The sequence below is a fragment of the Spermophilus citellus genome (genome assembly GCF_964194105.1).
Source record: "Spermophilus citellus genome assembly, chromosome: 5".
NCBI classification, from domain to species: Eukaryota; Metazoa; Chordata; class Mammalia; order Rodentia; family Sciuridae; genus Spermophilus; species Spermophilus citellus.
The window spans coordinates 64922985-64950662 of record NC_138186.1 but is presented as its reverse complement, the minus strand read 5'-3'; the positions used below and the strand labels follow the sequence as shown (position 1 = coordinate 64950662).

Here is a 27678-nt window from a genome sequence, read left to right as displayed (position 1 = left end):
CAGTAGACCTTTTGATGTATCCCAATCTACATTAACATAGAATAGTCCTGACTTCTTCCAATCTATAATGTATGTTCTTCAAACCAACATTCAAAATAATAATTAGATTACAGAGCATAATTTTCTAATGCATGGGGCATTTTAATCAGTATTGCCCTTTTTCTTTCTTGTGATGTCATCAGGGTGCCTTGAACATGCAGCCTAATTTCACACAGAGCTCAGCCCTCTGTTCTTATCAACTTCTTGCAGTCTATGAAAGCCTCAGTGTGTCTCTGTCCTTTGCCACAAACATGAGGTTCAGTTTTCCTCTCATGGCCTTAGGCCTGGAGGTGGCTATGATTGTTTTATTTGGATTATTTGCAGAATATGAGACGGATCATGGTATGATATACCAACCCAATACCACCCAGATAACAGAATCGGAGAGATTCTTCCAGTTATATCCTCGTGAGTAGGCAATTTACTTCATATTATTTGTTTTGGGGTTCTTTGAGTTCTCAGAATGTGAAATCTTTGAATACTATAATACTGTAAGCTCTTGAGCTCCTTGTAGAATATGTGACAGTTGCAAGTGTTGAGAGTATTGTGCCTTTCTCCTGGGGCAATTGATCTTCTTCTCTCCGTGATTAAGATGTTTGGTAGAATCTGTGTCTATTCAAGGGTCAGAACAAGAAGCTAAAAATTAAAATAATCGGTCAGTTTTTTGTGGTGCCTACCACTGCCAGATGACTGTCTTTGTCCCTTGAATTGGCTACTCTTTCCATAAATAATAAAAATATTAAACCCCCTCACCATGACCACAAAGAGTTGAAGGTAACTTTGTAGGAGAGAGAATGGAAACAAAATGTAGTGATAGGAAAGGGATTCTGGGCCCCAGGCAGCGTCCTAAGGTGTGAGAAGGGGTATTTACGATGACAGAGGAAATTTCTGAAATTCAGTTTAAGGGGATACACAAGGTTTTATAATATTTGAAAGAAAAGCATTTTGTTCCTTTGAGATGAAAAGGAAATTGTGAACACCTGACACATGATAAAAGCAGAATCCTTCTCTGGTAATGGTGACTGAGGAGAAACTGGGTTTCAAGAATGGAGGGGCAGGCTATGAAACAGCTAACAATGGTAGCTACACGTCACTCAGTGCTTATTATGAGCCATACATACTCATTAGCTTGCTGACCAGAAAGGGAGATGATAGTCATTATTACATAAATGGTTTATTTTTTTTAAATAAGGTTCAAGTAATTTAAATTTTAATTATTTAAATTAGTAGCAAAGCTTATTATAATTTATAGTGTGTTTAAGCTGTTTAAAAACAATACCTGTGTTTTCATTCCTATGTTTTCTGAAGGAGTTAATAACATGGGAAGTCCCATGTAGAAATTAGGACCTAGAGTGACTTAGAAAAAAATACAAAATTGAAAGTTAAGAGCATGTTAGGACCATAGGTCAGAGACTCAGACTCTAAATCTAGTTGCCCTTACACTGTGTAGATAACTAAGAGGGCTCTTGACTAAATAAACTTTATAATTTTCAGGTTAAAGAGCAATAGGAAAAAAATCAGAATCATGCTCAACTCTGTATGCTTAGGTATATTTTATTTATTCATTCATTTATTCATTAGATAAATATATTAAGTATCAAATATGTGCTCTAGCAAATTTATTCAAAGAGAAAAGAAATACAGTACCTTAATTGTAAAACCCCACTGGCTAGAACAGATAGCAAAAACATGAAATAAAATATAATAAGCAAAATGCCAAAAATATGATCCAAGATTGTTATTCAAATAAAATTATATTGAAACCTTAATAATTATGTCACACAAACTAAACTTTCTAAGTCCCAAGTCTAATCTCCTAAGTAACATTTTAATTCAGAATTTGAAATAAAAGATAATGCTAAGTGAAGCTAGACAATCCCAAAAAAACAAATGGCAAATGTTTTCTCTGATATAAGGAGGCTGATTCATAGTGGGATAGGGAGAGGGAGCATGGGAGGAATAGATGAACTCTAGATAGGGCAGAGGGGTGGGAGGGGAAGGGAGCCAGTATGGGGTTATAAATGATGGTGGAATGTGATTGCCATTATTATCCAAAGTACATGTATGAAGACACGAATTGGATTGAATATACTTTGTATACAACCAGAGATATGAAAAATTGTGCTCTATATGTGTAATACGAATTGTAATGCATTTCACTGTAATATATTAATTTTAGAAAGACCAATGATAAAAAAAAAAGTTGCCAAATTAAAGGGAAGTTACTAAAGATCTCAAGATCTGTCGTTCGGCATGTTTATGATAATGGATGCTGTATTGCAAGCTTATAATTTACTAGGAGAATAAATCTGTAATCTTCTGACTATATACACTTACACATACTTGCAGTGGTAACTATGTAGAAGTCATGGACATGTTGATTAGCTTTATTATGATGATCATTTCACAATGTACATACATATCAAAATGTACAAGGTACACTTTAAATATATATGTTTATAATAATGTTTGTATATCAATTAGATCTTAAAACAGTTGTTTTACACATATATTCTAACAGTCACAACTCTATTACTTGTAGGGAATATGTAAATTCCTTCATTTTATAATTTTTTAAGAAAATAGTTATTAAGTTCCTACTTCTTGTCAAAAATTTTTAAGGCTTTAGGCCTTAGGCAGTGACTAAAACAGGCAAAATGGGCAAAACCCATACTGTTATGAAGTATAGTTTCCATGGGGCAAAGGGGTGTGTGTTTGTGTGTGTGCACATGCATGCACGTGTGCACACACAATTGAAAGGTAATAAAATGCCTTGGCTATAAATGAAACAGGATTAGGAAAACTAATGCAACAGGACAAGGATGTCTTTTCAACCTTTCTAATCCAGGGTAATATGAGAGATCTAAGTCCTAATATTCTTGGGTGCAATTAATTAAATTGTCTCCTGTGCATCTGGAATGATACTCAAATGAGAAAAAATGCATTTTCATGCACATTTAAATATATAGATGTACACATTTAGATGGTAGTAAGATGCCACAAAGTAAAATTTTCACAAGGCAGCCTTCATCCATTCAAAATGCTGCTCATTTTCTCATCTATACACAATACTCTCTGCTGTTAAGAGTGACTCCCAAGACCTAAAATCCTAGATCATTCTAATATTTCACCTCAGATACATACACTATCCCTGTTTAACATATCTTGTAGTCTGAGAAACTACATGATTGTGGGTTCAACATATATTTTTCCTACATTTGATTCAATTATACAAAGTCTATGTAACAGCATAAGTCATTGGAGAACAAATTGTTAATATTCATTATTAGAAAACAATGTTCAAGTCAAATCAGCAAACATTTCAGGTGCTTACCTAGTGCCATTCAAGTGTGCCAAGTGCAGGGATTCAAGCATAGTGACAGAGCTCTATTTACATCTTAAGAAATCCAATGTATTACAATAGTTCTCAGTTGCAGGTTGGTGAAAGTTTGGGGTTTTTGTGTGTTTTTGTTTTTGTTTTTGTTTTTGAAAATAGGTATAATTACTTATATTTTACTTTCTTTAAAGTGAATACCAGTTTGTTCTCCCGAACCCTGCCAACTAATATTCTTCTATGCTTCTTTGAATAGAAGAAAAGAAACAGTGTTACGTGACCCTTGGATTTGCACACATCCCTATGCATAACTGTGGAAGTGTGATATAATCTGAATATCATGCTTCATGTTATGAATGACCTCTGAGATACTCATTTCAGAAGCTAGCTATCCTTTGTTTTTTGGCTTCTGTGTACCTGCAAAAGTGTTGATCATTCTGTTGAGTCAAGAATTTGACAAGGACTGAAGCTTGAGTTAATCTTTACTAATACATAAACAAATGAGAGAAAACTAGAGCTGATCTAAGAGAAGGCCCTTTGAGGATCCTTTACATGCTATTAGAAACTACACAAATGTTGGGTCATTAGTATGTAAGGGACATTAAAACCATGTCAGTGATCTATTCATACTCTTGTTACACTAAAATCCCTTGGTATATTCATTCACTTTCAGTGGATCATGTACCTATGTGTAATTTTGTAATATTGTTCATTGTTGATTTGAAACCTATTGACTCACTGAGTTATACAGATCTTCCATGTGTTAACACATTGCATTACAAAATGTCAAAAAAGTATTTGTTAATACCACTAACAATCTCACCAGAAAAGTATTAAGAAGTAAATAACAGAAACTTGATAAGCTTGTAGTGACAAATTTTTTTGAAATTCTAATTTTTAAAAAACTCAGAAGATTTCATGGCAACAAATACTGTCAATTCTTTTAAATGATATGGCAATTTCATTTCATCCATTTTGTAAAAAGTATCTGACAAATGCCTAAATCCAAAATCATTTTTCTACATTTTTATTGGTATATTATAATAATACATAGTGGAATTTGTTGTTACATATTCATAAATACAGATAAAATAAAAGTGAAATTTGGTCAGTATTGGTCCCAGTATTTCTTCTTCTCCTCCTCTCCTCCTTCCCCTGGTTCTTTTTCTCTACTGTACAGATCTCCCTTCAATTTTCATGAGATCCCCCATCTTTATTTCCTTTTTCCTCTCTAGTTTCCACATATGAGAAAAACACACAACTCTTGTCTTTCTGAGTTTGGCTTATTTAATTTATATGTCAGTCTTTCTTTCAAGTAACAATGGAATTCCTTAGAAAAGATTCTCAATCAGCAGCACAATTCACAATAGTCAAGCTATGGAACCAACCTAGGTGCCCTTCAACAAAAGAATGGATAAAGAAAATATGGTGTATATATACACAGTGGAGTATTACTCAGTCATAAAAAAAGAATCACATTATGGCATTTGCTGGTAAATGGATGGAACTGGAGACTATCATCCTGAGTCAGACTCAGAATGTCAAAGGTCAAATGTATTCCCTGATATGGGAAAACTAGTCCAAAATGAAGATGAAAAGAACAAAAGAGAAAGGAAAAAGGGGAGGGGGGATTCCATCAAAATAGAAGCAAGATCAATGGTGTAGAGGAAGGGGATTGAGGGTTGAGGGGAGGGAAGAGGGACAAGATAAGGAAAGAACAGTGAAATGGATCTGACCTGACTTTCCTTTTTCCTTTTTCTATTTTTAATGTTCCTATGTACATATATGAATATGTCACAGTAAATTGCACAGTCATGGAATATATATCCACAAGGCACTAAAGACACTAACTTAAAAAAAACTAATAATAAATACCTGAAAGATCCATAGAATAAAAAGGAATGTAACGGGGGAGGGGAGAGAAGAAAGGAGGGAAAGGGGAAGAATCAGGGATTTAATTAGAGCAAATTATATTCCATGCTTTTGCACTTTTGTCAAAGTAAATCCTAATGTTATGTATAACTAAAAACAACCAATAAAAAATGCTCATTCAGTGAACAACTCAAATAAGCATAAAAGGGCCTTTTTTTTTTCCTGTGATACCATTGCATTTCAGAAGGGCTATCTGTGTATTTGCATTTCACTATGCTGATTCACACAAAACAGTAAGAAGACATTTGTGGGAGGATTAAAATGAATACAATTGGTGATTTTTTTACTTCTTCAGCAAGAAATTCTTAAGTAAAACTTGCTTTTATTTTCCCTGCAAGTGTGTGGTGGAGACTAGCATGACTGCTATTTCAGTTGGTGCTGCTCTTTTCGTATCTGCCAAAGCCAAAGCAGTTTTACACACCATTGTTTTTCACCAGATGTGGAAATATCAACACAATGAATAAGGCAAACAACATCTCAGAACTATCATGAACATGGGAGTCGAAAGATACATGACACACAGACACAACACACAGAGATTATTTAAATGGATAACAAGTCAAAATATTCAGTAAAAGGGCAATTTTGTTATAGGGTCAGAAATTAATTCAAAATGATTATTTATAAGAATGTTGTATATATTGGTATAATATTGTATCAATCAGTCTTGCATTTCTTTGGATGTTGTGAAGATATTGTGGTTTTTTGGAATGACATACTTTCACTTAGGAGATTTGTGCTTAAGTAGTTTGGGACAAAATATCACCTTACTTTTAAATGGTTTAGAAGAATGTGTGTGTGTGTGTGTGTGTGTGTGTGTGTGTGTGTGTACAGAACAGAGAATAAAAGCAAATATAGGAAATACTGATAACTGAAAAAGTGTAGGTGAATAGTATGTTTCAGTGTGCATTATACTGTCTTTTTCTAAATATTTGAAATATGAGGGGGAAGGGAAGATATTACCCTAAAGACACTACTCTCTCAATAAACAAAGAGTTCAACTTGTACATTATTTGTAGAACTGCAAATTAGTACAACCATTACAGAAATTAGTATGAAGTTTCCTCAAAAGAGTATGTAGGAATGCTACCACATGACCCTGTTACACCACTCCTTGGTATTTTTCCAAAGAATTAATGTCAGCATAGTATACAATACATACACACCCATGTTTACAGCAATAGCCAAATTATAGGACAAGCCTAAGTGTCCATCAAAAGATGAATGGATAAAGAATATATGATATGTTATATGAAATAAGCCAGACTTGAGAAAATCAAGGGTCCTGTTTTCTCTCAAGTGTAGAAGTTAGGAAATAAGAAGAAAGGATCTCATAAAATTAGAAAATGAAACAGCAGACTAGAGGAAGGGGATCAAAAAGAAGAGAGGAAAGGGAAAGTGCTGGGAAGTGAAATCAATCAAGTTACGTCATGTACAAATATATCACAATGAATCCCACTGTTATGCATAATTATAGCACAGCAATTAAAAATATAGAGAGAAGGACTGAGGTTATAGCTCAGAGGTAGAGCATTCACCTAGCCTATGTGAGGCACTGGGTCTGATCCTCAGCACCACATTAAGTAAAAAAAGACATTGTGTCTACCTAGAACTAATATGTGTGTGTGTGTGTGTGTGTGTGTGTGTGTGTGTGTGTATGTGTAGGAGAACAGTAGAATGTAGAATAAAGGAAGGAGATGGGGAGGAGAGAGAGAGAAGAGAAAAAAATAAAGTGTGAGGAATGAAATTCATCAAATAATGTGCATGCATATGTCACAATGAAGCCCAATATTGTGTACAATTATAATATACCAATAGAGACATCTTTTTAAAAAGGAAAAGATGACCTCATAACACAACTCTACTGATTCAAAAGACTGAGACTCACAAGGCCAAAATACTATATGTACAGCAAACTTACCTTGCCAGCCCTGAGCCATTAAAAAAAGAAAGAGGAAAGTCTATGAATCTCTAATTGGAAAGAAGCTTTGCAATTTTCACCAGTAGACCTACAAACACATTTTATGAATAAAAGCCTTATGGTCTCAATTAGAGAAATTTCCAGTGGTCCTCACCTGTGACCCCTTTATTCAGGGATAGCTGAGAGGCATTTCCTGAAAAGCTGCAAGTGCCAGGAGTTTTGCACAAGCTATCTGATGATTCCTACCTGCAGACTTCCATTGACTTTCCCCTGAAAATGTCTCACTGGATATGCTCTTTCTGTAGTCTGTTTGAATAAATGATAAATGAGAACAAAGAGAAACAAAACAGATATATAAACAAACTAAATGCAAGAAGAGGGATATGTAGAAATATTCCTAGAAGTCTTCCAGGTGTGGGTGGAGGAGACAATTTGTGCAGCTGGCATGTATCTGAAGCATAAGGAAAAGAGAGCTTCGTTTCATTGTTTGTTTCAGGTGGTAGAGGTTTAGAACAATATTGTGTGTAAAACATGTGGAGTTATTGGGGCTTGCCATACATCCGTGTGCAAGGTATATGTGGAAGTAAAATAGGAAAATTACCAAAGTGAATTAAATTTTACTAATAGAATGAAAGGGGTGGTGCTGGTGAGAGTGGTTGTGGTGATGATGATGATAATAGTCGGGTCCTGGCTAGTTTGGTGTCCAACCTTAAATCCAAATCATTTGTAATAGCAAAGGATCATACATTTTAATTTATGATAAAACCAATAATTAAAATTAAGCTTAATTATAATGAAGCTTAATTGCATTTTTTTCTAGTCCTCAAAAGAACCATAGTATACATGTTAAAATGAAACACCTATGATAAAGTTTGGGTTTAATGAGATTAAGCAATTTGCCCAAGGTCAGATGGTTAGTAAAAGAAAGTGTCTAGTTGAATTCCAACCCTGGTTGTTTACCTCTAAACTTTGTGCTTTAACCACTCCACTACATTATATGGGCAGTGTTGTTTACCAGATTGGAATTTAGGCAACATCTGTCTATAGATGTATTGTCCCAAATAGATTTTTAAAGTATTTTCTGAACTTCACAAACATCCATCGACTTTCAAAGAACAAGAAGATATTCTTTGTGGGATAATGAATTTACTCAATACAAGATGAATGATTTTATTTTCCTTATTTTGAACAAATTGTACTGTTCTAAGCAATTACTGAGGATACCCATAATAAACCACTGTGAGCTTAAAGTATCGCACACGTGTGTGTATGTGTGTGTGTGTGTGTGAATTTTCTACACAGGCAAAAAAAAAAGGTTGACCATTTAAAAATGGCTAAATTATTGTGGCCTTCCTTAAGACTGATCCTGATTGTGATAGTCTACTTAATACATAACAATACTAAACATAAAACCTTACCAAGTATTCTGTATGCATCTGAGTTTTACATGCTTATCTGTATTTAGAATGTACTCTGTCCCCAGTGCTGCAGACTCAAAGAGAAAAAAAAAATCCAGGCCCTCCTGGAGACATATAAAGCAAGATTCATTTTACAAATGAGGAAACCAAGATTCAGGGAGATCCATTGATTATCCAAGGTCACATACAGCATTGAAAATTCAAATAGAGTATTGAATTATTATTTTTTGTAGCACTAACATGGGTTGCACTTAGTTAAGGAGTGTGACACTTCCTTAAAATGTGAAGACACAGTCATCTCAACCAGGGACATGAGAAGTCTAAGGACAATGTAGGATTCTCCACTAAGATTTCTCCACTTTTATATGTTGCAGTATTTCCATTTTCTATTTGCGATTTTCAGGAAAATGTTTAGAATAAAAACACTGGGGGGTGTGGACTCAGGAAGCAGTAAGCAATGGGAGAAGGGAGCAAGAGAAAATAGACCCCTGGTTCCATACCCTTGTTATCCTCATTCCAAACTGTGAAACTTGCCGTGTACCAGGCAGAGAGTCTCAGGTACATCGAGGCAGACTTTTCTCCTTCAGTCTAAAATGTTTAAAGAAAAACAAAGTTGTATACTATTCTGAATCCTTATAAAATCATGACATGACTTAGATGAAGGTTTCTCAACAGCAACACTACTAGCATTTTGAACCTAATAGCTCCGTGTTGTGAGGGACTGAGCTGAGCATTGTAGGCTACGTAGCAGCATCCCTAGTCTCCAGCCTCAGGACTTCAGCTGCCCCAATCCCACCCACCCCCTTACATTGTGAGAACCACAGACATCTCCAGATTCTTTCAAGTGAATGCTATGTGCTAAAAGTGTCTTTTGTTAAGAATAAATAATTTAGGAAAGTCTTGAAAATCCTAAAACTTTTTGGAAAATCTTACCAATGCACAGTTCATTCTTTTAGCAGCAGAAACTAGCACGAAACTAAATTTGTGGCCTCTTCCTTGTTGGCTCACAAATTCTTAAAACAGGGGTAAATGATAATACAAATAATAGATGAGGTTTGTGTGCCCTCTTGTGGTGTAATTCAGTAACAAGCATTAGATGGGAGCCAGTGGACAAAAACAAAACATTTGCACAGTTAATACAGAAAACTCTCTCCCCCTATGGAAAATGTCGAGTTTTTCATCACAGGGAGAAGGGAACAAATCTGAAGAGTAACTTCTCCCTGTGTAACACAGTATAAAATTAGATAAAAACAATTTTTAAAATTAGTTGGTTACTGCAAACTTTAAAATCAGTAGATTATAGAGAGAACAAGAATACTCTAAGAAATAAGAAAAGAATGTTTAGGAAAGCAACTTTGTGTAATGACAGTAACAGCGAAGTAAGTGGGTAGTAGCAGAACCTTGAAACATAAAACTAAATCTTTATTTTTATAGGATCCTTATTTTTATTCCAGTCTTTTACAAGTAACTCACCTAACTTCTCTGGGCCTTAGGTTCCTAACATGAAAATCAAATTAAATAAATATTAGATGACACTTTAGACATCATCTAATTCAAATCTTCCTTAGAAAAGGAGAAATGGAGTCCCAGAAAGGTTTAGTAAAATCATGGTTAATAAGAGTCATGCTTATTCTCTAAATTGCCCTTCAACTTAGTCTATTATATAAAGCACATATTTACATGTAAAAGTGAATGGCAGCTATTTATAAAGAGAAATGAATATATATGGTCAACTATATTTCACAGGTTGGTTTTAGTTGACAGGTGACCATCAGTGGCTCAGATGCAATCCCAGCTTCGGGGTTCCCTGGGTAAGTATGGGATGAGGGTCAATGCCATAATGATCAGCAGGAGAAGGGCTCAGCTCCTCCACGGGAGACTCTGAGGCTGGGATTGTCTATCTTCTGGTGGTATTCTCCTGAGACAAGGGAATGCTTGTGTGAATCAGTCATGGGGTACAGGCCACCCTGGAGAAGAGCTGTGACCATGAGCAAAACAAGAGCATTTTCCAGAGAGAATTCAGAGTTTAGTGCTGTCATCTGGCAGCACTCTGAATAGCTGATGCAAATTGGAGGTATAAGAGCTTTGATTCTGAGAGGAAATCTCATGGTCTGTCTAATACAGAAGGCTAGCCTGAGTGGGGTACCCTGGTCTCCCACCCTCAGAAACACTGCTTCCTGAGCCTGTGATGGAGCAGAAGAGGAGCCAAACGGACACCCCTAGATGCCTTGGGAGACCAAGCAGACCGTGGTCACCTTAATACTCCCACCATGCTTGATTAATGGAAAAATGCATGGAATCAGACCCGAATTCCAATCCTGACATCACCTTTTATGAAACTGATTGACCTCTTATCTCAGCTTCCTCTGGGACATATTTTCTATACATGTCTTTCCTGCTATCACTTCCACTTACACCTCCATGTACAATAATTACACTAATTCAACACCTAAAATTTTCTCCCTCTGGTTTCACATTTGCTTCCAATTTAATTATTTTTTGTTCACCTACTATACTGAACTAAAGGAATTGTCAATAGTCGACAATTTTCAGTGGCAAGTTTGGTGCAAAAATATCAATTTGGGTCAGAGGGGAAGGTACCAGGGATTAAACTCAGGAGCACTTGAACACTGAGCCACTCCCCCAGCCCTATTTTGTATTTTCCTTAGAGACAGGATCTCACCGAATTGCTTTCACAATCTCACTGATTGAATTCACAGTCCTCCTGCCTTATCCTCCACAACTGCTGGGATTACAGACATGTGCTATGCGCCTGGCAAAAAAATATATCAATTTTGCCTATCCAAACACATGTTTCAGCCAACTAAACTCTAGTTTCCTTGAGGGAATAGCCTATGTTTCACTATACCACATTTGACCATGTGTTTCATTTGCATAATATTTACTGTACACTATCTGTGTATGAATATACCACAATGAATCTCATTTACATACATAACTATAATGCACCAATTGGAGTAATAAATAATAGAAGGAAGATCAGTATAGCAAGTGGATCAGGAAAAAAGAGGGAGAAAGGGAGGGAAAGGGAAGGTATTGGGAAAAGAGATTGATCAAATTATTATTATGTAAACATAAAAATAAGGTATAATAAATCCCACTTTTTATTTTTTCATATTTTTAGTGTTGTACTATAATTATACACAATGGTGGTATTATATATAATTATAATATACCCATTAAAATATTTTTTAAATAAGATTATAATCCAGTGTAGGAGATAAATACCTCATGGACTAGTTAACCATTACAGTATAATGTATGCAAGATAAATGCTAATGCAACTTGGCAAACAATAAAACTGAGGTGTAGAAAGAAACTGTGTAAATAACAAGAAGAAATATTAATTTTTTCTGGAATATTGGGAAAGTCTTTCTAGAGGGTGTAATATTTATAGTGTGCTTTGGAAAGCTTTTCTCACACACACAAAATCACACACACAAAAAAAATCTTGGAAAATCTTTAGGGAGAGAATGAAAATTACATTGGTATTATAGTTTGTAGTTTTCTAAGAAAAAAAATTCAAATTGTGCATAACTTGTCAAAGTCTTGTGGCTGGTAAGTAGCCACAAAAAGTTGGAACAAAGTCAACTTTTGCATCCCAGTTGATGCTCTCCTCTTGTAAGGTTTTATGTAAAGGTTGATTTAATAAATGCTATGTACTACGATACAACACGTTCTTTGTACTCCCCTCATGAAGACTGTCCTCTGTTCTTTTTCAGTATTCCAAGATGTGCATGTAATGATATTTGTTGGGTTTGGCTTCCTCATGACCTTTCTGAAAAAATATGGCTTCAGCGGTGTGGGTATCAACCTATTTGTTGCTGCTCTGGGCCTCCAATGGGGCATTATTATACAAGGGATCCTACACAGCCATGGAGAGAAAATTCAGATTGGAATCAAAAAGTGAGTATCTTGGCTATGGTCTGAATGTTTTTGCCTCCTCCCCACCAAATTCATCTGATGAAATCTTAACCCCTAAAGTGATAGTAGGAGGTGGGCTCTGCGGGAGGTGATTGGTTCAGGAGGGAAGAATTTCCATAAAGGTAGATGCCTTTAAAAAAGAAGCCCAGGGGCTGGGATTGTGGCTCAGTGGTAGAGCACTCGCCTAGCACAGGGGGACCCAGGTTTGATCCTCAGCACCACATAAAAATAAGGACATTGTGTTGTGTCCATTTACTCCTAAAAGTATAATAAATATATTTAAAAAAAAAAAAGAAGCCCAAGAGAAAATCTTCTACCTTTCCATAATGTGAGGACACAGCTGGAAGTAACATCTATGAACCAGAAAGCAAGCCCTCACCAGACACTGAATCTGTCAGCATCTTGATCTTGTTCTTCTAAGCCTCCAGAATTATGAGAAATAAATTTCTGTTACTTATAAATTACCCAATTTATGGTATTTCATTCTAGCAACCAAAGAATAGTAAGACAATCCTTTATTTTTCAACCACTGTGTTTTCAGATCAGTTGTTTCTCTGTTTGGTTCATTGTCACTCTGGCTCTAAATTATCTGGCAAATTGTCTCTTTAGGCAACAGAAGAGTATCTGAGGGTCCAAATCAGTGTCTTGCTCTACTGAGCTGAGTCATCCAGTCAGGTCTATAACATCTCTGGTTTAAAATGAGAAATCCCCATTCATAAAATAATTGTTCCTTTCATCTCAGCTATGAGTAACAAAAATCTGTCATTAGATTTTTTTTGAAGATTTTTTTTAGATGGAATTATGTATTCTTGTTGTGAGACTATCAATAATTGCTCTAGGAAATAATTCTGTTTTCAGATCAAAACAAAACTAAAGTACTCTAAATGAGATAAAGGAAAAAGTGAGTTAAAACAAAGAAAAGTGAGAGCAACCGAAGAGCACATGGGGGAAAGGAGGTGGGGGAGTAAGTGGCAGTAAGAGTGGTCCTGGGAGGAATGCAGGATGAATGAAGAGGGGCTTGTGCTCAGCAAGGGTGGTGCTGTAGCTCCACTTTAGGACTCACATACATTTTGTATGGACTACTTTTCAATTGATTCTTTCTTTCCCTCAGCATAATAAATGCAGACTTCAGTACAGCCACTGTTCTGATTTCTTTTGGAGCTGTCCTAGGAAAAACAAGTCCCATCCAAATGCTCATCATGACAATTTTAGAAATTGCTGCCTTTGCTGGCAATGAATATCTGGTTGGTGAGATATTTCAGGTAAGGATTAAAGTGTTTATACTTAGCTAGCTCTAGCCAAGAGCTCTGACCTCTGCAAGTATTGGGTAGCCTCTCTATTGCTGGGGCAAACCTCAATGACAGGTGATAGCACAGCAGTGACGATAGCCATGGCTTACTGAGTGATGTTGTAAACGAGGGTTTCTATACACCATCTCACCCCATCCTCACAACAACGTAAGGCAATATTTAGTTGTTGTGACCATTTACACACAATAAAATTGATGACCAAGCCAGGCGCAGTGGCACACGCCTGTAATCCCAAGAGCTCAGGAGGCTGAGGAAGGAGGATCACAAGTTCAAAGCCTCTGCAAAAGCAAGGCACTAAACTCGCTTAGTGAGACCCTGTCTAAATAAAATACAAAATAGGCCTGGGATGTGGCTCAGTGTAGTGGCCAAGTGCTCCTGAGTTCAATCTCTAGTACCCAAAAATAAAATAAAATGATGACCACAAATGCTAAATGATTGAAACACCTTTCTGGGATTGAAACTCACTGTTTTCTAACTCCGTGACTCTTTTTATTACACTTTGTTGCTTATCAAATGATTAACTCCTATTCATATTTCAAACATAAGAGAATAGCCTATAAAAAGCCTTATACAAGCTATTGTTAAGGTCTTGATCAAATTTCTTTCTCTCCATGAAAATTTCATTGATTTCCCCAAGGTTTAGAAACAGATTATTTACTTATTTCGTTTGTATATCTATTGAACATTTCATGCAATTTTAAATATTTGGGGCTGGGGATGTGGCTCAAGTGGTAGCCCACTCGCCTGGCATGCATGAGGCCCGGGTTCAATCCTCAGCACCACATACGAACAAGATGTTGTGTCCACCGAGAACTAAAAAATAAATATAAAAAAAAATAAATATCTGAATTTCCCAGGTATTGGTGATTCATTGAGAAACAAAATAGTTGAGGTTCTTGTCTTAATAGAACTTAAAATCTAGTGAAGGAGACAAAAATCAAACAAATAATTACACATCCATCCCACCTGCCACAGGCACAAGAAATAAGGAGTAGGGTGAGGGGACATAAGAAAGTACTTAATTTAGATTGTAGAGTCAAGAAGGGGCTTCTCTGAGGAAGTGACAGTTAAGCTGGACCTGAAGGGGAGGTGAGAGCTTCTCAAGTAACTAGTAGGAAGAAATGTACTATAAGCCAAGGTAACAGTAAGTACAGAGCCTCAAACTGGTATTGAGGAACCAAAGGGAAACCTCTAGTTAAAGCAAAGGGCTCAGTGGCGCACACCTATTATCCAAGTGGCTCAGGAGGCTGAGACAGAAGGATCTCGATTTCAAAGCCAGCCTCAGCAATGGTGAAGCACTAAGCAACTTAGTGAGATCCTGTCTCTAAATAAAATACAAAATAGGGCTGGGGATGTGGCTCAGTGGTTGAATGCCCCTGAGTTCAATCCCTGGTACCCTAAAAAATAAAAATAAAGCAAGGGGAAAGGTTTGGCTGGTACAAATGAAGCCTCCAAGTTAAGAAAATCAGATTAATCAAAGACCCTGCAGACATTTGGTGGCTCCAGCAGGAGAAACAGAACAGTTTCTTTTGCCAAAAGTAACGTGGGCTTTTAAAGAGAGACACAGACTCATGTGATATTTGTAGAGTCCAAGCAGGATCAATTGCCGCCTCCTACTCTCCTGAAACCACCAGGTGAAGTTTAGCAAGGTTTCCCAACTGGGAGGGGACCCAGTGTTGAAGATTGACAGAAAGGTCAGAGGTGCTATGAGGACACCTGGAATCATTCCAGCCAAGTATGGCTCTTCAGGGGAACGAGATCCATCCATGTCCAATCAAAGATGGAAACATCCAGAATAATCTTTTTACTTCCCCTCAACCCAATTTGAAAATCTTTAATTTGTATTTTCTCCTGACTAAATAAATGCTGGAGCAACCAAGTCGGCATGGCACTCTGCTTTGCTCTAGAGGCAGGAAATGCAGAAAACTGGGTTACACTGATGTCACACGTCTCAAGAGGAAACTAAAACATGTTCTTTCAAGTCAGTCTGTCTCTCTGCCCCCACTATTTGTTTATTATGTAACCAGTGTAACAGTCCTTTCATTGACATTCCTCCTGTAGTGAGTTTGGTTTCACCTCTATTTATGTGCATGCCATTTTTCCCCCTTAGGCCACTGATATTGGGGCATCAATGACCATCCACGCCTTTGGGGCCTACTTTGGCTTGGCTGTAGCAGGCATCTTATATCGATCTGGCCTGAGAAAGGGGCATAGGAATGAAGAGTCTACGTACAACTCGGACTTGTTTGCAATGATTGGTGAGTGGGGATGAACTTGGCTGATTTTTGTCTCTTTGGTCAGGCATGCAGGAAAGTTACTTCAATATGGTTGTGAAGATGCTTAAAAAGGAACCTCCTTTGAAGACGACTCTGTTTATGCTGCCTCAATGCTCCTCTTTTCTCCTAAATCTAGATAACTAAGCCTAAAATTAGAAACAATGTCAGTGACCTCAGCAAACTGCCTCCTTTGCATGGTCTTCCCCATTCAGAACTAATAGTCCTTCGTATGATTTGCAGGGACTATTTTTCTATGGATATTTTGGCCCAGCTTTAATTCAGCCATTGCAGAACCTGGAGAGGAACAGAATAGGGCCATCGTCAACACTTACTTCTCTCTTGCTGCCTGTGTGCTCACAGCCTTTGCCTTCTCCAGCCTTGTCACACACGGAGGCAAGCTCAATATGGTGAGTGCCCTGTCAACCCCCGTGCAAATTTCACTCAGTGAAGCTCGCAGTTGCTCCAATAAGTCAGTCATTCCTGCCTAACTGCTGAGCTACCAGGACAAACCACAAAACCACACACCTTGGAGAATGTTTTAAAGAAAAGTAATAACGTTTATTCATTCATTCATTAAATGTGTACTCTGACAAATTCAGGTGTTCTCAAGAGATTTACAGTCTTTAGGAAAGGTACTTGGTAAAAATCAAAGCTTTAAAGTATACTTCTTTCATAATAGACCTAACTGTTCCAAAGTTCTTAAAAAAAAAAAAAAACTTCTTTAAATACAAGACCTGTCAAAAAGTAAAAAAAAAAAAAAAAAAAAAAAGAATAGCAATGGCATATGTTTATTGGATTTTCCTGACTAAATATTCCTCTCAAAGAAATAACTACTAAATGCATTGTGGGATCCTTAATAGGATTCTGGAAAAGAAAAGGACCTTAGTAGGAATAATAGTGAAAATCAAATAGGATCTTTAATTATTAACTCAGTGCTAATTTCATTTTTCTATAGTTATGTAAGATGTTAACACAAGGGAAGATGAGTGAGGTATGTAAGGAAAATGCCTACGGTATTTTTGCAACTTTAACGTGTATAAAACTAGTTCAAAAGAATATACTGTTGGGCTGGGGATGTGGCTCAAGTGGTAACGTGCTCGCCTGGCATGCCTGAGGCCTGGGTTCGATCCTCAGCACCACATAAAATAAAGATGTTGTGTCAGCTGAAAACTGAAAAACAAATATTTTTAAAAATTCTCTCTCATTCCCTCCTTTTCCTCTCTCTCTCTTCTCTCTCCCTCTAAAAAAAAAAAAAAAAAAAAAAAAAAAAAAAAAAAAGAATATACTGTTTAAAATTCACCCTATCTGGTATTTTGAGTTTCTTGCTAGTGAAGCTAAAGAAAAAGTAGTGTAACATGGAACATGATGGCAGGTGGGTTCTTTGTCGTACGCATTTGAAGAAAAAAATCCACAGACACAAGGATTAAAGCAAAGTAATAGGATTTATTAGAATAATAGAAAGCAGAGCCCTCCAAAACAGGAGGAATCCCGAGAGAGATGATAATGGGCATCCACTGTCTAGGAGTTTTTGTGGGCTTCATCTGTCCCTATGGTTGGTGGGATAGAGGACTCAGAAAGGATCAACTCTCTCTATTTTGTCTTCCTCAACAAATCTGAGGAGTGTAGTTTTTCAAGCCTTTATTAACATAAGGATGGGGGTGAGGTTTCGATGGCAAAAGAGGTAGTGCTTTAGAGATTGTGTAGCTGGCCATTGGTAGGGTTGGGAGTAGGTGTAACTAAGGAAGAGCTGTTGCAATTGAAGTTGTCAGCAGCAGTGACAGGGTGTTCCCCAGACCCAATGTCTCTTTTGGGATGTCAAGGTCCCATTCCCTCTTTCCCTTTTCCAAGGCCCTTATCCTATCTGCCTATGGATGGTCTACCTTCCTTTCTCATTAGCCTGGGGAGGAAAAGGGTATTAGAATTTATTTCTTAAAGCATGAATTAAGTCATGTAGTTCAATTCTTTACAAACCCTAAGCAATTAGAAACCATGAGAAGAAAAAACATCACACATTTACAGCTCACTGTAAAACATACAGATCATCCTGGGGATATAGATCAGTGACAGAGCGCCCTCGTGTGCACAAATCCTAGCATTCAATCCCCAGTACCACCAAAACAAACAAAAAAAAAAATACCCCTAACTTGAGAGGCTGAGGCAGGAGTATCACAAGTTCAAGGACATCCTCAGCAACTAAGAGAAATCCTAAGCAACTTAGTTGAGCCCTGTCTCAAAATTGTAAAATAAATAAATAAAAATGCCTGAGGATGTGGTTCTGTGGTTAGGCATTCCTAAATCAATTCCCAGTACCAAATAAATAAATAAATAAATGTGCGGATAATTTCTTTTCCTCAGGCAAACGACGAGATTGTGGTTTAGGAGAAATCCTAATAAGGAGAAACTGATTCCCCTCTCTGCATCCCCAAATGTTCTCATTACAGTGTTACTTGCAAATGCTGTTGTCTTTCCAATGTAATGTGTATATTTCCATGTTTCTACAATGAATATTGAATGTTTGAATATTGGCACATTGCAGCCATAGTACTCTTTTGGATTGAGGTAAACACAGATGTTTTCCAAAATCTGCATAAACGGGCAAAACACTGCTAGAATATTTACTTTAAACTCTATGTACCCTGTCTCCTTCTACAAATTATTTTGGTTTTCTCACATCCCTCCCACCTCTGGTCCCCTCTGCTACCAAAGGACCCTGGAAAGATCAAATGTAGAAGACTTGAGAAAAAGTCTGTAGTTACCTCTTTTATTTTTAACATGAATCATGTTATTCTGTGGTTTCTGTTTTAATCTTTTACACACATGATTCTCTCAATTAATATTAATATATATGTGTATATATATACACACACATACACACGCATATATATGTATGTATGTATCAGTATCCCTTGCAGCTGAAGACTGTGTCTGTGAGCACTGAACTCCACATTTCTGTAGTCCTTCTGAACCCTCCCTCATTCCGCTCACTCACTCATGATTCTCCACACAGGTGCACATTCAGAATGCTACCCTCGCAGGAGGAGTTGCTGTGGGCACTTGTGCAGACATGGATATTAGCCCATATGTGGCTATGATCATTGGAAGCATTGCAGGAGTTGTCTCCGTGCTTGGATACAAGTTCCTGACTGTAAGTATGGCAGATATTCTAAGCCAAATCTGGAATCTGTGTTGTTATCTTCTCTTATCCCATCAGCAGAGAAAAGGCACAAAGTTTCCTTTCATAAGTACCTTTCCTTGCCTGGAGGATGTTTGCCATCCTTTCAGAAATACCACCCACATTTCAGGTGTCCAGTGGTTCTACTCTTTCCTGACCTCTCTGTGGAAGCTGGAGAAAGTCTGACATCAGTTACTTATAATTTAGTATGAATTTAATGTCAGGTGCTTGTGTGTGACTTTCCTCCACAGAATTTCCACTGTGTTATTGTTGTTGTTGTTGTTGTTGTTGTTGTTGATTTTGTATAATTAAGGATTCTAGACTCCTTTAGGGTATCATCAGAAAGTGAGAAGGAGTAGGATCTAAAATCACTCCCATTCCAACTCACCCACTAAAGATGGAAATGGTGGTTTTGCCACCAATATCCTCAAATTATTTGACATTGGTGGATTTCAGATATGGATAGAGAACCAAATTATAGAGAAGATTTCTTTTTCTGAGGCAAGGGAGGAAATGAGAAAGATATAGATCAGAGAATACAAAGTAGCAGATATGTAGGAAAAAGAACTTTAGAAATCTAATATACAGCATGAGTGAAACAGAATTTAAAATGTACTATATGCAAAATTCGTGGTAAATGAGTGGTTTTTAGTTCTCATGCCACAAAAAAAGGGGGATAACTATGGAGATGTTAATTCACTTCACAATAGTAACTTTTTTACTGTTCATATGTATTCCATAACATTATGCCGTGTATTTTAAAGATACACAATAAAAATTAATTTATAAAATCTTTATTCTGCATGGTTATTTCATATGTAACATATCTAGCAAAATAATAAGCCTTTCTCCTTTTATAATCATAGCCTTGTTTTGCTGCTAAATTGAGGATCCATGATACCTGCGGGGTGCACAACCTGCATGGCTTACCTGGCGTGATAGGAGGCCTCGCAAGCATTGTGGCCATAGTCATGGGAAAATCTAAAAAGTGAGTCAAAGAATGGCTTGTTCTCTTCCTGGTACTATCTTGTTTTCTCTCCTTCTTTGAGATATCCTTTAATGGAAGAATAAGGTTGTTTGGGGATTTTGTTTGGGTTGGGTTTGGTTGGTTGGTTGGTTGGTTTTTGTTTTTCTAGCATTTCAGGCCCAAATCTGTATTGTTTCTACCGAGTTCGAAGAGACAAAATGAGAGAACAGAATTGTATTGAAAGATGCAACTTAACAAATTATTAATGCCCTTTTTTAAAAATTAATGATGTTAATTTAAATTTCTGTACCATAGACAACTGTCACCAGACAGATTAGTCAATATGATAAGCACAATTGGATCGCAGTAGGCTTACTCTTTTTGGGGGGTCCCACCAAAATGGAGGAGAGGCACATGTGGTGAGTTGAAGCAGTCACTTCCAGGAAATTTACACAACCAAGGATGAGTTAGCCTAATGTTGGATCTAGCAAACCTGGAAGGCAGTGTGTGGCCCCAAGACTGCTACCAACAAGTTATGTGACTTTTAACATGTTGCTCAACCTCTCTGGTTCCCCATTTCCTCCTCTATAAAATAAGAAGACAGGACTATTTCATCTCTAAAATCTCTTCTAGCTCTAACAGACTTAGATTCACCCAAAGGGGGCATAAATGTTTATTTAAATGGCCAGAGGGAAAATAGCAGTCAAGCCCAGAATGGAAGTGATACTAAAGGCTATCATTGCCACTTTTAGGCAACAAGACTGGAATAATTTGATATGATCACTCAGAAAGTAAGTAAAAAAGCAGAATTCTCAGTTTTAAAAGCCAGTTTTTCCAGGTACAGTAGCCCATGCCTGTAATCCCAGTGGCTCAGGAAGCTGAGGCAGGAGAGTCAAATTCAAGTCCAGTCTCAGCAACTTAGAATGACCCTAAGCAACTCAATGAGACTTTGTCTCTATATAAAATATAAAAAAGGGCAGGGAATGTGGCTCAGTGGTTAAGCACCCCTGGGTTCAATCCCCAGTACCAAAAAATAAATTAAATAAAATAAAAATATAAAAGCCAGTTGAAGCATGAAGAAAAAGTGAACACGTATCTAGAAATGTCTCAGGATAACTACTGACTAGAGTTGCATAATTGGAAAAGAAAAAAAATCTCTTCAATTTTAGCAAATTAAAATTTAACCCTATTGAGACAAGCAATAAGTTTTTTTAAAATTTAATCATACTTTTTTCTGAGTAGAAACTGTGCTTCCAAATTTACACATATTGTTGACCCTTTTCATCTACATGTTATTTTTTAGTCCCTTCTGAAATTCGAAAGACAACCCCCAAAATATTCACTCTTTTGCTTCATTTCTCTCCAAGACATAACAAGCTATTGAGAATGAACATGAAAATATTTTTTGCTGGGCTGGGGATGTGGCTCAAGCGGTAGAGCGCTCGCCTGGCATGCGTGCGGCCCGGATTCCATCCTCAGCACCACATACCAACAAAGATGTTGTGTCCGCCGAGAACTAAAAAATAAATATTAAAAATTCTCTCTCTCTCTCTCTCTCTCTCTCTCTCTCTCTCTCTCTCTCTGTCTCTCTCTCTCTCTCTCCCTCCTCTCTCACTCTCTCTTTAAAAAAAAAATATTTTTTGCAAATCAAGCATGATAAAAGCATGTGCCAATGAGCTCAACTCCTAAGTGTTATACACGGTGTAAAAACATTAGGAGCTGCCTCCTGATTGGGAATTCTTGATCATCATGCCCAGACCTGTAACATAGATGTAATAAAACAAGTCTATCCGGCTCTTGAGAGCTGGGCCTCACTGGGTGGCCAAACATTGGGTTAGTCTCCTGGTTAAGGGTTTAGACTTTGCATATACAGGTTTAGTAATATCTTCTTCATTTATTTATGGAGGAGGGGGGACAATGGCAAAGGAACTGAAAGGAGCAAGCCTTGAAGGCTCATGTACCTGGCTAAAATTCACATTTAAAATAAAAACCTTCCTGAGAGACAAGACAATCACAAGTGTCCATTTGGAATATTAAAATTCAAATCAGGTTTTGGTGTGTGAAAAACAAAGGGAAGTTAATATTCTTAAGAGACATTTTTGCAGATGATGGCAGCCTAACTCCAATGATGTTATTAATTTTGTTTAACTCATTGTTTTCCATACCTATTTGATAAAAGAATAATTTTCATCAAAAATACCTTTTAGCTCTGTAAATGATCTTAGCAAATTCCTGTAAAATTAGCACATAAATTAGAAAGAATGAAATCAAATAAATAGTATGTATTAAATATTCAACCTCACTAGTGATCAGAGAAATGCAAATTAAAACAAGTTACCAGTTTTTTCACAAATCAAGTTGATAAAGAATAAATGAATAATAATATTGAAAGGTGGTCAAAGAAGAGAAATGGAGATATAAACTATACACTTATCTGTTTGGAAAAATCCATTATATATATATATATATATATATTTGATAATAGCATTTTTAAAATGGATTTTATTTTAGGAAAATATTTGGACAAGTTTGAGATCATATTCAGAGGAGGATATGTTCTTACAACATTTTGAAAATATGAAACTCTGGGAGGAAACTAAATATCAACTTATGGGACTATAATTATAGGCTTTTATGCAGTAGTATGCTGTAGCAATTCAAATTATGATCCAGCTCTACATTTGATAACATGAAAGGATATTTCAGACATTTAATGGGAAAATCAGTGCTATATACATTTTTATTTTATTATTTTATTTATTTGTTTTTGGCACTGAAGATTAAAGCCAGGGGCACTTAACCACTGAGCCCCATCCCCAAATTTTTTATTTTTAGACAGGATCTCACTAAGTTGTTTAGGGCCTTGCTAAGTTCCTGAGGCTGGCTTTGAATTTGTGATCCTCCTGCCTCAGCTTCCCAAGCCATTGAAAATACAGGCATGTGCCACAGTACCAGGACTGATATATTTTTTTAATTCGTTATATTTTTATTCTGATAGGGTTTGAGGAATATTAAATGTCTTCTTTTCCTTTTTATTCATTTGTGGTTTCTAATATTTAGATTGATATATTGTTCCTTGCACAATTTTTTATGTAGAAGAAAATTTTTTAAACTTTTCAAATAAAGGAAAAAAATGAGTTTAGTGTATTCTTCCCCTTGGATCATGAAGCTGAAACACCAATAAACTCTCATTTTTCAGTTGTTTGTTTTCCTGCAATTACTCATATCATCTTTCAACAACTCTATTAATTGCCTTCTATGAGAGAGGCCCAGGAGACGCCCACATTCCTAATTCCTTTGTCACTCATATAACAGCCTGAAGCATTTCAGTCACCTTTTATCACATTCTCTGTTCCCAAAATTATAAGGTATTTTTTTCATCAATTTTATTTTGAGGTAACTACTTATAAGATCACAGATATTTACTAAAGAATCTTCAATGAGTTCTCTCACATATGCTAAAATTAGCATTATTTAGCCTTTTAATAGATCTTCTAATTCTGTTATAAGTTTCTTTAGAATGTGATGGAGAAACAGTTGCTTTTTTAATATGTTAATTGCTGTCTAGAAGAGAAGCTGACACAGAGCTAGTACTTAATAAATATTTATTGAATAAATTAAATCAGGGATCAATTTTTGAGAGTGCTAAACTCTTTCTAGGGAAGACCTTTTTATCATTCCTGAAGATGCATTAAAAGATGATTCTTAAGTTTATTTAAGAATTTTCTACCACTACTCAAAAGTCTCAAAGAAATCAAAAGTACAAAAGGAAAATATTGGTCTGTTTGCTAGTGTGTAATTCTGGACTCTGTCCTGAAGATGGCAGGATCCCCCACTGTCAGCAGGTGAGATTCCTTGGCTGGTATCCAGGAAAGACAAAATTCTTTTGTCTTCTTAGGTCTACCATAGCCATGCAAGCAGCTGCCTTGGGTTCTTCCGTTGGAACAGCAATTGTTGGAGGTATTCTTACAGGTGAGTAAAAAAGTCAGTACTTCCCTGTACCCTATGGTCTCTGGATAATAGCTGGTTAATAAGCAAGTCAAATGGTAAATTCAGAGTATTCTAAGCTTCTGGCTGTAAAATAATTATGTCAGTTTAAGGAGGTGATTTTGTAACAGTGTTTTAATTACTATTTCCTCTTCAGCCTCACAATATGATTTATTTTCCCTTTACCTTCACAGGTTTAATTCTAAAGATACCTTTCTGGGAACAGCCATCTGACCAGAATTGCTATGATGATTCTGTTTATTGGGAGGTACTGTACAGAATCCTAAACAATGTAGTTGGGAACTGTGGTACACACCTTTAATTCCAGCAACTCAGGAGGCTGAGGCAGGAGCATTGCAAATTCAAGACCAGCCTCAGCAATTTAGCAAGACCATCAGCAACTTAGTGAAACCATGTATTAAAAATTAAAAAAAATAAATAAATAAAAAGGACTGGGGATATAACTCAGTGGTTAGTGCTCCTGGGTTCAATCCCCAGTATCAAAAAATAAAAATTAAAAGAAAAAGAATGTAAATGATAGCTCCACTAGTAAAAAGTTTTGCTCATCTTAAGCATACATGTCTGTGTGGCATCCATAAGATGAAAATGGATGATATCCCCGTTTAGACAAAAATAGAGACTGTACATCCAGCCAGATAAAATCAGAATTTATGAGTTTTTTCCAAAGCAGAAACTTATGAAGAAAAGACAAAATTTAGTTGACAAGTGTCTTGTAACTCCTCTGATAACAATTAAAAAGAGCTACTTATAAAAAGAAATAAGTCCTGAGCAAGAGTGTAAGACATTATTCCAAAGGTAAAAGTAGGCAGAAGCAAATGGAATGTGTAAAGTTGAAGACCTTGAGTGAGTACACATCAACAGGCCCTATAATAACAAAATCAGCTTCTTTCTATTCTCCACTTTCTGCCTATTTACTCCATTGACATTTTGTTCTACTGTTTCTTATAAAACTCAAGTGAGATAGATGTTTGCGTTTTTCAGCAGGACTTCCAGGGAGAAGAGGCTTGGGAAAGGAGGAAGTGTAGTCAAAGTGGATGAGATAAATAGTTTTGTTCTTTAATTTTTTCCTCAACTCCAACTTATTCCCAGATCTTTCTAACTTCAGATAATAATTAAGAAAATACCATTGTTTCAATACTCAATGTCTGTCAGACCCAGTGAAAGAATCTTGTTTTCTTTAAAGGTCCCTCCAGAGAAAGAATATGACAGACACTTCCAACTCCACAACCTGCTGGAACCTGAAGCCTAATACCATTGCTGTGCTCCAGCTTTCTTTTCTATCACATACAGTCAAGGTTAAATAAAGAAAAAGGCAGCATGTGAAGAGAATATGGACCAGAGTGGACCGATGCTAATCCCCAAATAGCCAATGTAAAAATGTCTGTATATCTGATGCTGTCTCTTGATATTAGAATGATTGCTTAATTGAAGGGATATGGCTCATAAAACAGATGGTCAACGCTTTCTATCCAGAACTTAGTATGCTTTTGCCAGTAAGTAGGTTCAGAATGACAATTGATGTATATTCTTGAATTTTTCCCAAAGAAGTAGTCATGTCAGACTTTTAATGTAAATACAATTGATATAATTCCTTCAATCCTTATGATTATAAAAGGGAAGCCAATGAAACAACAATAAGTACAAGGAATCTACATAAGAAAAATGAAAGAAGTGCTTGTAAATAAGCAGTGATATTATTGTTTGGGGGTAGTGTTTGTTATTTTAATAGATCACATTAGTAATATTATATCTTGAATATTTTTAATTCCTTTAGCAAATTTAGTATTTTCAGAAAGAGTTCAAATGCTATATTATCACCATCCATTTTGTATAAAATTTCAAAGAATTAAAAATTATAAAATAAAGCATTAGTCTTTAAATCTCCTTTTTGTTGGTTAAAAATTCATTTTAGTAACATGCACGAACACACACACTTACCCCCTCATATTTTATCCATACTTAATTAAATGTATTGCTAATGTATTTTAAAACCAAGTAATTGTCTTATAGGATAAGTTTTTTAAAATCAGTTTTAGGGCTTGGGATATGGCTCAGTGATGCAGCACATGCCCAGTGTATGTGAGGCAGGAGTTTGATTCCCAGCAATCTAAAACAAAAAAAGAAAAGAAGAAATGAAGAAAGAAAACTTTCAGGAAAATCAAAAAACTTTTTTTTTTCTGTCTGGAAAGTTTTAAGATTTATCTTGTATCCCTGAAGTCCTGAAATTTTGCCAGAATGTGTATCAATGAGGAATTGAGCGCCACCATAATTAACAGAACTTTAGTTTCTGACTGCTAGGACTTTAAAATTACAGCTAGGAGTAGATTGCTTAATATTTTATTTCAGGGAAAATATATTATCATTTACTTACATTGCACTGGCTATTCAGGTGACTTCTTTCACCCAGGACCTCCTTCAAACAACTCTTCTAAGTGTGCTGTCTTACAAGTAAGTCCACTATTCCCTCCCTTGCTAATAATCGCAAGGCTTTTGAGACTGCCTGAGTCCCTGCTGATCACAAGGCAGATCTCAGAGGGTCTTGGCTATACTCGGGTCTAGGAAAAAAAAAAAAACTATTATTTTTATTTGCTCAAGAACTAAGTCATGAAGGCCATCACGTTCTGGGTTGAGAACACTCAGATCTGCCTCCCTGCAATGCAGTTTTTACCAACAACAAAGCCTTATTTTTTAAATTTGGAGTTAACATCCTTTTTTCACAGTAGTATATCACCTCTTTATTTCTATCTTGCCTGGGATTTACTGAATCACTTTAATCTGAAGAGCTGAATCTTTTTCTTAGATAAATTATCTTACTACTTAATAAAATTCCTCTCCTCTATTCATTTTTGTTCTGCTATCACTATATCAATCTCATGGAAAGTCTGTTGGATCTGTTATCCAAATCTTTCTCACTTTATTTCATTAGTTCACTTCATTTACTGCTTTAATTCATTTTTGCTTGTTTGCATGTTTGAAAATTGTTGTCCATTTTTATAGATCCAAGAAAGTTTTGTGTGTATGTGCACAGGTATATATGTGCTGTTCTTAAATTTCCTTAATTTCTTTCATAATTTTGTTTATTGGGAGGGGTTTATTTTTGTTCACTTTTAAAGTCTAATCCTGCTCTTAAATTTATTTATTTTTTATCTATTCCCTGCAAATATTAAGATGTCAAGTAATACCAGTTTGTTAGCTGTTTGCTTTGATTTAAAATCTCAAGTTCTACCTAGATGATCGGTTTCAGGAAGCTTTCGTTATTCTTTGCTCCTTTGTCTAAATCTGAAAGATTGGCCCATAATTATTAACTGCAATTTCAGAAAGTTTTGTGAAAGCTGAGATAGTTTCCGGCTTATTCC

The 27678-nt window shown here is 36.2% G+C and overlaps 1 protein-coding gene across 1 annotated transcript; it reads left to right on the top strand.

The window, feature by feature from the left end:
• Positions 1 to 290: 290 nt before the first annotated feature.
• RHAG (Rh associated glycoprotein) lies at positions 291 to 25571 on the top strand (the record flags this gene model as incomplete). The annotated part of the gene is made up of 10 exons (XM_081295875.1): positions 291 to 447; positions 12388 to 12571; positions 13701 to 13851; positions 16010 to 16157; positions 16416 to 16582; positions 19183 to 19320; positions 20214 to 20335; positions 24213 to 24286; positions 24496 to 24569; positions 25506 to 25571. The coding sequence occupies 10 exons, from the start codon at positions 291 to 293 to the stop codon at positions 25569 to 25571; spliced, it is 1281 nt and encodes a 426-aa protein (XP_081152001.1).
• Between the last annotated feature and the right edge of the window lie 2107 nt (positions 25572 to 27678).